Here is an 11,290-nt window from a genome sequence, read left to right as displayed (position 1 = left end):
TTTGCATACAGCTTATATAAGTAACTCTCATAAATAAAAAGAAGAAGGCAGCCCACCTAAAAACTGGTGAAAGATTTGAACTAAAAAATTTCAGAAGAAGGTACTCTAATGGAAAATAAGCACATAGATAATCAACCTCATTATGGAAATGCAAATAAAAACAACAGTGATATACCACTTCATACTCATTTGAATGGCTAAGATTAAAAGGACTGATACCAACAAGTGCTTACTAGGATGTGGAACAACTAGAACTCATACACATTGCTGGTGGGAATTTAAATGTACAACTACTTTGGAAGAATGGCTTCTTGTAAAATTATACACATACACCATCTGACCCAACTATCCCACTGTTAAACATTTACTCAAAAATGAATGGAAAACAAACTGTGGTATATCCATATAAGGGACAACTACTCTGTCATAAAAAGAAATAAATTACTGATACATACAATAACATGGATGAATCTTAAAAGCATTACAGAAAGTAAAATAATTTAGATATAAAACTGTATACTGTATGATTCCTCTTACTGAAATTCTAGAAAAGGCATTTTATGATAGAAAGTAGATCTGTTGTATTAGTAGAGAGAATGAGAGAAGAAAAGGACTAATTGCAACGGGACATGACAGAACTTTTTCTATAACATTTCTATGGAAATAACTACATTTCACAAATGTAGTTATATAACTATACATTTGTGAAAACTCATTGAATTCTACATTTAAAATAGACAATTTTTATTGTGTTATAAGGAATATCTCAAGCTGATTTAAAATAATATGGAAGGGAAATTGTCTGGTATTGAGGCTTTTATAACCAGTGATCAGACAAGGGCTTAAGAGAAACCCATCCACAGACTCTACGGCTTCCCGATCTCTGCATGAACATTAGCTTTTAAGTATTGGACCCCAGCAAGCATGTTAGACATCTTCAAGACATAAAAGACCACATGGAGACATCCAAATGATACCTACTGCCAGTGCTCCTGCTTTCAGTCCAGGATCATATGGAACTCTAAAGCTTTTGGGGAGATGAGAATTCTGCAGGTTTTCAAGCTTTTGTTTAAGTTGTGCAATAACTGTAATTGTCAAAAGTAAACAAGAGTTATGTGAGTTCAAGAAATCATCAGTATTATCTATAACATTTTCTGAGAACACACTTATTCACAGCATTCTATATATTTGTTTTGGTGTGGAGCAGGAGAAAAATGGCTGGGTCCTGCCTTTGAGGAACTAATCACATGAACTGGCAAGATACATCAGGCTTACTGTGAGCAACATAACCATGTATACCTACTACAACAGGGGACAGAAATGTGTGAATATATGTGGGATAACACATAGACATTAACACAATCAAGTAGAGAAGAATGCTCTGAGGGTAATGTTAAGGAATTAACACTGTAGTTTTATTTCCAGAATGTGAAACTTTACCATCTGATTTGAGGAACAGACAGTTGAAGAAAATAATAAATGGAATTTGGTTAGGGTTCTGTAATTTCTTTCAAAAAAGGAACTTAGGTTCTGTAGAGAAGTAGAGAAGATGGATGTGACAATCTTAACATTCTAAAGGCAAACTACATGAATTAAAAATTGCTGGATAACCAACAGAATAAGGGTCCATACAAATGTTTTCCTTTCTTAAAATACAAATAAAATATTATTATTACCATTATCATTTTTAGGAGGAAGCATTGTAAGAATCAAAGGGAGAAAGGAGAAATTTTAAATATTCAGAAGTTTAAAATACTGACTGAGTACATGAAGTGTCTATATAATAAGCCATAGTGCTAGGTCTAGGTATAGAAAAATGAAAAAGAGATATCCTCTACATTCAAGGTTCATACAGTTTACCAGGCCAGTTAAGGACTTTAATTTAATGTAGTATCAATCAAAATCTATAGAAATACAGAGGGGTGACTAATTTTCCTAGGGCAGGGGCAGATTTTCTTATGGTATGTATAATATATTAGAAATCACTTGAGAGAGAAGACAGGGTCTGTGTGTGTGTTTATTACCTTTACACACACAGACACACACACACAATCGTCTCTTGGTCTCTGTAACGATTGGTTCCAGGACCTCCTGCAGATACCAAAATCCACGAATGCTCAAGCCCCTGATATAAAATGGTGTAGTATTTGCATATAACCTATGCACTTCCTCCCATATATTGTAAATCATCTCTATATACCTATAATATCTGATACAATGTAAATGCTATGTAAATAGTTATTATACTATACTGTTTAGGGAATAATGACAAGAAAAAAGTCTGTACATGTTCAATGCATATGTAATTTTTTTCCCAAATGTTTTCTATCTGTGCTTGGTTGAATTTAAAGATTTAGGACCACAGATAGGAAAGAATGAATGTATCTCTATATATTACTCGAGATATATACACAGAGAAATGCCAAAAATTTAAAATAGCCTCTCAACAATTCATCATTTTATAAGACTGAAAACTTGAAAACTATATGTGTATATTCAGAGATGTGAAGAAAAAGGTAAAGATTTGGAAATATCTAATCTTTGTGTATGCAATTGTTCTTAAAAATACATATTATATCTGCATGTTACTTAACTCTTCAGAGTTAAGAATATGTAAATATAAAGTTAAAAATTATGAACTTGTAAAACGAGAACTTTAATGTGCTTACTCTATGCAGACAGAAGACTACAAATTGTGTTCTTGGTGCCTTTGGAAGGATGCAACTTAGATTCCAGAAAAAAAAGAATTATAGGAACAATGGCATTTGGAGACGAAAGCATCTGGAAAGAGAACCAAGAAAACATAGCCACTGTACCTTGGGAACTGACGTCATATTTTTCAGCAGAGAGCGATTTAATATCAAGGGTGACTTTTTGTAACGTCTCAATTACTTGAACTTGTTGGGTAAAGTCATGAAGCATGGCTGTACCACAGCCCCTCAGGTAGGCTTCCAGGATCACGGCAAATCTCTGCTGATAGTGTCTGGACTGGGCTATCTCACTTCTCAAGAACCAAAACAAAAAGTGACCGATTCTTTTGTTCTGAGGGCAGGTACAAGAAAGTTGAAATTATTATGACTAATGCTTTAGGTCTAACCAGTCAATTCTTGGCAACTTAAAATTTCATGCTATTATCAAAATGGAAGTACTTACTCTTAAACCACGCTTCAGCAGAAATCTGGCAAGAGCACTATCATGGTATGGTTCAAATTTCACAGCCTAAAGGAAGAAAATATCGGCATTTGTAGGACTGTACTCTATGTTGTTGAATCAGGGAAAAGGAAATAGAGAAGAACTGGTACTCTGCTTTAGTGGGTCTTCATGGCTAGAAAGATGAAAATCTTAATAGTCACTTAAGTTTAATCCTCTCTTTTAGAAGACACTTAGGACCAGACTGAATCACTTGCTTAAGATCATAGAGCAGCCAATGACATAAGTGGGATTAGAGGCTGAAACTCTTGACTCACAGTCATGTGCTGTTGGTAAATTCAAAGGTGGAGAGGTGAGGGAATTTGCTCTAATTAGGTCTTACTGGTTTTGCTGGAAGGGTAGAGAGGAAAGATGGAGACACTGTAACAAATCTATAAAGTGGAAGGTAAGAGAGGATGTGAGAAAGAAAATAGACAGCAGAGATATAGTATAATACATGTAAGGAGAAAAATATTCATTAGATAGGAATATCCTAAAAGCCCTGTAGCTTCCATTTTTGGCATATCACTGGCAAGTTACTGTACTGTCTCATAGGTTTTAACTACAAGTAAACAGTGAGTGGGTCTAGGTCAATCCACACAGAGCAATCACTACCCCCTGCCACAATTTGGTGTGTACAGAGCTTCCTGTCCAAAAGTCCCTGATTTTATGTTTTCTTAAGTATAATTTGGTCTTCATTTTTAGTGTTTAGTCATTTTCATATCACTGGGCTGATGTTAGAGAATATTGACTTTGTACAGGTCCATTACTGAACAGGAAGAACCAATAAAATTGGTAAAAGCACAATTAAATATTTTGAGTGCATGGCTGTTTCATTGTTCTCTGTGCTTTTCTGAAGTTTGAAATAGTTCATAATTTCAAAAGCAGCAACACTAACAAATATTGTTCAGATTATTATAAAAGCATGTATAGAGGATAGATATCATATGTATACATGAAGAGAGACTTAATATTAAATATCTCAGAGTATGCCCTTTATGAATATAAATGGCATATCCTTTTTTCTTGAGGAATGGAAGAAATTCCTATTCTAGTTTATATTTTAGGAACGGGGGCTTCTTGGAAGGAGTTACAATTCCTCCTCTGGTGTTCCAGTTTGGAAATGATCAATAGTGACTTCATCATGTTTCAATTATACAAGTGTTTACAAAAATGCTTTTCAAAGGTACTGTCAAATAGGTGCCACTGTAGCTGCATCAAAGGGCTTAATTCTGAGAATGTGGTCATTTAGCCACCAGTACTCATTTTTGAAATGTTTTAAGTTTCTAACCCAGATGTGAGTCTTTCTGACCTTCTTCAGGTTTCACTTCTGTAAAGACAGTACAGATCTCAACTAGGAGACCATTTTAATCAGGAATGAGTCATATAGCCATAGCTGAAAATGTCTCAAGTAGTTTTACAAATGACTACTCTTCTTCAGATTTAAGACCACAAATTCAATGTTAATATTATTTATTGACCTTTTTCATTTAACACATTTCTAAAAAGAACATTATTCATTTTCCAGCTCTTTAAAGTTTACTTGTGAAAACTAATTCATGGTAGCCTTGGGATTTGCAATAGAGCTCATCCAAGTTTATGTTGTTTTTATTAAGGAGAGCTAGAAAATTGAAAATTCTTTAATTATTCTAAAATTGTTTAGTGTTATACCAATATCTAAACTAGTGAAACAAACTACTGAATATATTTAATGGATGAAAACAAAGCCAAATGTAATGTTTCAAGTATCTGACTAACAGGAAGGTGAAGATTCAGAGTTAAAGTTGAGGCTATCCGAAATGCTTATCAGAAAACTCCAGAACTTCCTAGAAATAATAGATAGTGATTAGACAGTTTAGTGTGTAAAATTTAGCCTGGTTAATTCTAAAGATCTCAGGCTAAACATCACTTCCTCAGAACCCTCCCTGGGTCCCTTAATCAAAATTATGTGTCCTTTGGATCCCTGGACTGTTTTCTCATAATCTGGTATAGTTTACCCTTAAGTATTTGTCCCAATTTGGTATTAAACATCTGTTTGTCTGTGTACTCATTTAATGCCAGTCTTCTCAGTACGTGTTGTTGAATTAATGAATAAATAGGTCTGTGCTCTAAAATAGCATTTCTATTCAAATTCATTTACTTCCTTTTCCTTGTCAAGCAGTACAATATAATTTGAGAACTGCTAAAGTGAGCAGGAGAACTGTTTCCCCTTCTTTCTTTAAATTCTTAGCTAAACCTTAGAAAAATCACTTGTCCTCTCAGGACCCCAAGGAATGTCATGAGAAACAGAGTAGAAATACATACAGTCCTATACCTGTCTGCAGAGAGGAGCTTTCAAGATTCTACCCAGACATGAGATGTTATTCTGTGAACTGCAATAAACATAGAGAGTAAGACCTTTTCTCTCTAGCCCCAGAATCCTGACACCGGACTGATGAAGGATATGGTGGTGGGTTTGTGAAAGGTTTGGGGCAGTGAAAAGAGCAGGATCTGGAGGCAGACCTCCTGGGTTTGAATTCTGGTCTGCCTCATTCAGAGTATGTGACCTGGGCACCTTACTTAGCCTCTTTGTAGCTCAGTTTCCTCATGTACAAAGTGCAAATATTAATTTGACTTCCATCATAGTTATTGGAAGAGTTAAATGAGACAATACTGAAAGCATGTCAGTCACTTGGAGTCACAAGGAAGCATTCAGTAAGTGGAATCTATCGTTAAAGTAATAAATGAGAACAAAGTATTCCCTCAGGGCCAATTCTCCTAAAAACGTGAAGTACTACTGTCTTCAAAACACTTGTCAGCAAACCCTCCAAGACAGTAAAAATGTGCATGGAACAGTTTACTACTTTTTGAGGCCGCTTCATCAGATCTACTTTGGCCGATGATGAAGCTCTGAACAAAGGGCGTTTGATGACAACTGAATGGGGTGCTTGTGCACATGCAAATAAATTCCTTTTGAGAAGGCTTCCATTGATAACAACACCAACACCCCCTACCTGGACCAGCTGTAGAAGGTAATGCAGAACATCATCGTCCTCCAGACTCTCCAGTTTCTGAACTGCAATGGCTCTTACATTTTCATCTGAGAAATTGCAGTCCAGGAGTTGCATTGTTAAGCCAACATCCAAAGCACTTTGATCCCAGACTTCCCTTCTGGCCAACAATTGGTATGTTTTGGCCACAATTTCTTGCTGTCCCCATTTCACTGAGCTAAATAGCTTAGGATATGCTTTTGGGTGCTTAAGGCTTTCATATCTAAAGTGCCAGAGCAATTCTTTGTCCTCTGCTGTGAGAGGGTTAAGTGGATCAGTGGCTATGATTGCCTCCAATTGCTTGCGAAGCTGGTTGGGCATTTCTGCTCGAACCCGGTCACCTTCCGGGTCAGGGGTGGGCTGATGCTTAGGCAGGGCTATTGGGTAGCAGTAATTATCCAGAAGAATGGAGATGGACATTGAGTTCTCCTTGTCTGGGTTGGTTGCAGATGTGAGTTTGTCAGCATTGAAGCTTCCTTGGTCTTCTCCCTTCCCGGATATCTGCCACATGTGGAGGACGTATTCTCCACGGCGCAGGAGGAACCGGTGGTCTATTAGCAGCAGGTTCACATAATAGAGAAGCTGAGCTTTGCCCTTGGACTCAGAACTGGGGGACTCCGCAGGGGCCTTGCTGGACAGTGCTGGAGCTTTGCCGCAGTAGATCTGGAGGTTCAGTAGAGCGCCTTTGGGCAAGTCTTTGATTTTGATACTGAACTCAAGCCACACATTCCAGAGCACCTCCTCTGTGAAGGGTTTGGGGCTGGTTCTCCTTTGGCAAAGCACTTGCTGTCCATGTTGGATGTTTGCCTCTACAAAAACCGTGAGGTCGGTGTTCCGCGGCAGGACCGGGATATCAATGCCTCTAATCTTCACCCTGAACTTGCGGTCACAGTCCCACAGGGACACAGTGAACACACTCTCATGGTCCTTGCCGTGGATGGTCAGCTGCTCATGGTAGCCGGTGACTCCCGTGCAGTCGTCCACCAGCGGCCACTCTTCCTTCCTCACCTCGTCTAGGGCCGGATCCGGAGGCGTGTCCAGCACCAGGTGAATCTCTTCTCCGTTCTTGAGGCAGTGCCTCACCCACTGGAAGTTTTTGATGGGCGTTTCGCCCACCAGGTACTCATCGCGGCCACAGACGCGCAGCACAAAATCCCGTTCGCTTTGGCTTTCGGGGATATCCATCAGATATTTCTTCTTGGCCATCTTGGTGAAGAAGCTCTGCAGGATGGTGCCGGGGGTGTCGTCGGCCGATACCTTGATGGTCTGGCTGGTGGTGCTGCGGTGAATGACGATGAAGATGCAGTTGTTGGCAATCTTCTTCCACAGGTACTCCGGGAGGGGCTTGGACGTCACCCAGGGGTGCATGGCGTAGAGCCTGGGGTCGCGGCTGGCCACCTCCGCCATGCGCGGGGTCACCAGGCCGCGGCGCGTGAACTCCAGCTCGTCGTCGTGCACGTTGCTGACGTCGGTGACGTCATAGCCAATCAGCGCGGTGAGCTGCCGCTGGAAGGCCTGCGACTCCTCGGAGGGCGCACGCCGCTGCACCAGGTGGATCTGGCCCGGGCTCCGGTGCATGGCCTTCCAGTAGCGCAGGCAGTCCAGAGTCTGCACCACCTGGTACTTGTCGTAGATCTCGTACCACTGCCCCTTCTTCTGGTAGAGCAGGAGGAAGTGGTCCGGGCCCAGCCGGTGGTAGAAGTCCGCCGCCACGCTGGTCTCCAGCGCGCGCAGCCACACCTGGGCCTTCATCTGCTCCACGTTGCCGTGGCCCGCCACGTGCAGCAGCGCGGTTTCGGGGCTCTTGCAGCTGCGCTGGCTGGTGGGCAGCACGAACTCGATGGGGATGAGCTCCATGGGGGACAGGCTGGCCGCAGCGCTGCGCGGCTTCATCCTCCGGCGCCTGCGGCGGTTGTCCTCTCTCAGCACCACAGGCTGTTCATAGTTCTCCAGCTCCATGCCCTAAGCGACCTGGGAGCGGAGGGACACAGGGATTTGTCACAAGAAAGGCATTTTCCCTTTAAGTTTTTCTGGCGAGATGAGAGGAAGAGGAGGTATAAGCGGCAGACGTGTGCACAGGGACCCAGAGAGACCAAGGATTTTAAGCTGAAAGCACTACAGCCTTTCAAAGCGTGGGCTTTGGAGTCGGGCGGTGAGTCTTGGCCCCAGCAATTACATTCTGGGTCACTTGGGGGCTGTTTAATATCTGAGCCTGTTTCTCATCTCTCAAAGGAGTCAGTAATGCCTCAGAGGGTGGAGGTGAGAGTTAAATAAAGTAATACTTGTTCAATATGGGTGACAGGTATATGGAGGCTTATTGATTATTCTACTTTTGTATACTTTGACAGTTTTAAAGAGGTGGGGAAAACACTCATCCAGCACAGCGTGTGACACGTTATAATGGCTCAGAATGGAAATTGTTCTTAAACATACTGAAACGTATAGATGACTAAAACAGTACAGTTAAGGATCAAGTCCAAGTTTACAAGGTGCATCATGAGATGCCAGAAAACCTCACTTTGAAAACAGGCCCTTAACTTACTTCCTCTTTGTTCAGTCTCACACTTCTTGGAACCCAGACACTTCACCCAACTTGCGTCACATTCCCTGTTCTCAAACTGCCAGGCCCAGGATCTACTCCCTAGTCAATTTCCTGTCTCTTGGATTCATTTTTTTTTCCTAATTAGGAAAACAAGTCATTTCATTCATAAAGCTAAAAAATGTTGGAATTGATAAAATTACAGTCGAAACTGTTTGCAGATAGGTAAAATTTTGAATCATGGAATTTGTCAGTATTCTGGCTGTCATTGCTATATTATGGCAGTATCTTAGAAGAGTCACCCAAGACTGTACTCTCCTAGTAGAAACATTTAGGTAATTTTAACTTTGTACCAATTAATTTGATCTGTCTCTACTTAATAGTGGGGAAGCCACAGGATGGAGAGCAGGATTTCTGGAATCTAGTGACCTTCTGTTTAGATCCCCAATCAATTATTTAACTTTTTTTTTGCTCTAGTATTTTCATTTTTATAACACATATTCACAAATTTATTCTCATTAACCTACTCTTTCCACAAAATTCAGTAAGTACTTACCCTTCACAAAGCAATTAAGCATAAATGTGACATACTGCAATATGAAATCCTTCAAATAATGATTGAAATTGGAAAGGCATTAAAACTGAAAGATGAATAGATAGGTATTTTGCTTTTAATATTTAGTGTTACTACATTGTAATGCATTATATTCTAAACAGGAATCAACTATTGAAACAAAATGTTTCGGAAAGTATCATTTACTCTTTTAAATAACTAATGTTAGACTCACAACTACATTATTTCCTTAAGAAATAGTGGAGCATTTGATGTATACCAAAAAAGAGAGCTTGATTAAAAGATAAGAAAGACAAATTTCATTTGATCCAAACTTATGTTAAATCTTGGCTTAACTTTTAAAACCAATATTCCCTCTCTTAAAATATGAACTTATATTTAGTACGTGAAACCAACTGTCCTAAAGAACTGTCTCTTGTGGCTTAAAGCGTTCATTTTGGTCTTTTGCTGCATTATAGAATAACTAACAAAGAAGAGAACTGTAAGATACATTGATATTGACACTAACTTGAAATAAAACATGTCCAAATTTAGGCAGCATATAAATACACAGCAATAACTTCTGCCTCGGTGATACCAAACGATCTTATAAGATGCAGAGGAAAACAGGCTGACTAATACTCACTGGTTTCCTTCATGGTTGAACTATGAAGCTTTCTCCTTTTATGAGATGAAACACTGTAAGTACAGTAATCTTTAAGCATGCACTTGTAAGAATATGAAGCCTGGCTGCCGTGCCTTCCCTTTTCCTCCCAAAACAAAAACAAAGATCTGATGCACCTGCAAAACTATTGCCGGAACCTAGTGGATATCCACAATACAGGTTGTACTAGACAATGAAACACAGACATTCAGTGGTAGTATCATCTCAAGAACTGACACCAGTTCCAGATAAAAATAATCTAGCCCAGAAGGAAGTGCCACTATTCCGTGTCAGACCCAACAAAGAGCAAAAAATAGAAGGAAGCAATACCTGATAAAGCAGCGGAGGCGATGATGCTGAAGGATCATTTGTTTAATTTTTGAAAACAAAACAAATTCAAACCTACCCAGTGTGCCTCTAAACTCTTCCGCTTTTCTGGGGCTCCCTTCATATCCAGATGCAGAGGAAGTGTTGCAGTTACCAGGAAGGAAGTTTTAACCAAGTTGATTATACGTGTGATTGCTCATTTTAAAAGTGTCAGAAATGCATTTCCTGTTTTAGCATAGAGAGGGCAAGAGTATGAGACTGAGCAGTGTTTACCATGGTTTTTTTTCTTTTTCTTTTTTTTTTTAACTCTTTGAACTAATTTTTCAAAAGTTGTGATACTGAGACAAAATGACATAAATCCAAACCAAAAATATCCATTATGAGACATAAACATATGATCTATCTTTGTAGCTAGTTCTAAGTAGAAGAAAAGGCCTGAGAGCCACAGTATTAGACATATTATTAGGAAGACTTTTACCAGTCAAATTAAACTCATTCCCTTCCTGGGAATTCAAATGAATCCTTGTTTATACACTAACTGATGGGTAAGGGAAGAGAAACCTAGTCATCTTGAGGACTAAGTTATCAAGCTGAATATTTTTAAAGGCACGGTCTGGGAGCTCACTTCCTTAGCTTGGTGAGAGCTTTCTCTATTTTTTCAGAGCATTTGGGGCCTAAAATATCACTGGCTCAGACTGAAAGCACTGCAGCATGTGCATGTGTATGTATATAAATGTGACATACTGCAGTAAGTAACTCTTCAAATAATGGTTGAAATGCTAAAAGTATTAAAATTGAAAGATGAATAATAAGGTATTTTGATTTTAATGCTTAGTACCACTACATTGTAATACATTATATTCCAAACAAGGATCAACTATTGAAACAAAAATTAATGCTTCAGAAAATGTCATGTGTTGAGGATGGAGCCTTACTGTCAACAATGATTGATCAATTGACTGCAGACAAAATATCTGGTATCAAGGGGG

General features: G+C 39.4%; 1 protein-coding gene across 4 annotated transcripts; it reads right to left on the bottom strand.

The window, feature by feature from the left end:
• Positions 1-30: 30 nt before the first annotated feature.
• LOC108293848 (phosphatidylinositol 4,5-bisphosphate 3-kinase catalytic subunit gamma isoform-like) lies at positions 31-10,453 on the bottom strand. 4 transcript variants are annotated; one of them, XM_017515446.2, is made up of 5 exons: positions 10,381-10,453; positions 6,183-8,189; positions 3,154-3,219; positions 2,817-3,042; positions 31-1,085 (listed from the first exon to the last, which is right to left on the bottom strand). In XM_017515446.2, exons 2-5 carry the CDS (start codon positions 8,175-8,177, stop codon positions 928-930), a joined length of 2,445 nt encoding a protein of 814 aa, XP_017370935.1. In that variant the 5' UTR covers positions 8,178-8,189; positions 10,381-10,453; the 3' UTR covers positions 31-927. The 4 variants fall into 4 exon arrangements, with proteins under 4 accessions (XP_017370935.1, XP_017370933.1, XP_017370934.1 ...); XM_017515444.2 differs by having other exon boundaries at positions 10,305-10,449; XM_017515445.2 differs by lacking the exon at positions 10,381-10,453 and adding an exon at positions 9,957-10,293.
• Positions 10,454-11,290: the final 837 nt, after the last annotated feature.

The sequence above is a fragment of the Cebus imitator genome, unplaced genomic scaffold (assembly GCF_001604975.1).
Source record: "Cebus imitator isolate Cc_AM_T3 unplaced genomic scaffold, Cebus_imitator-1.0 Scaffold550, whole genome shotgun sequence".
In the NCBI taxonomy this organism is placed as follows: Eukaryota; Metazoa; Chordata; class Mammalia; order Primates; family Cebidae; genus Cebus; species Cebus imitator.
Note: the sequence above shows the minus strand (reverse complement) of the source record. Positions and strands in the feature narration are given on the sequence as shown.

What these genes read in the sequence shown, in the direction of transcription:
- LOC108293848 (XM_017515446.2), bottom strand. Translation starts at nt 8,177, where the DNA reads ATGGAGCTGGAGAACTATGAACAGCCTGTGGTGCTGAGAGAGGACAAC. An exon ending in ACCTTCTACAGCTGGTCCAG is followed by an intron (nt 3,220 to 6,182) that starts GTAGGGGGTGTT and finishes TTCTTCCTTTAG; the next exon opens with GCTGTGAAATTTGAACCATA. An exon ending in ATATGACGTCAGTTCCCAAG is followed by an intron (nt 1,086 to 2,816) that starts GTACAGTGGCTA and finishes TGACAATTACAG; the next exon opens with TTATTGCACAACTTAAACAA.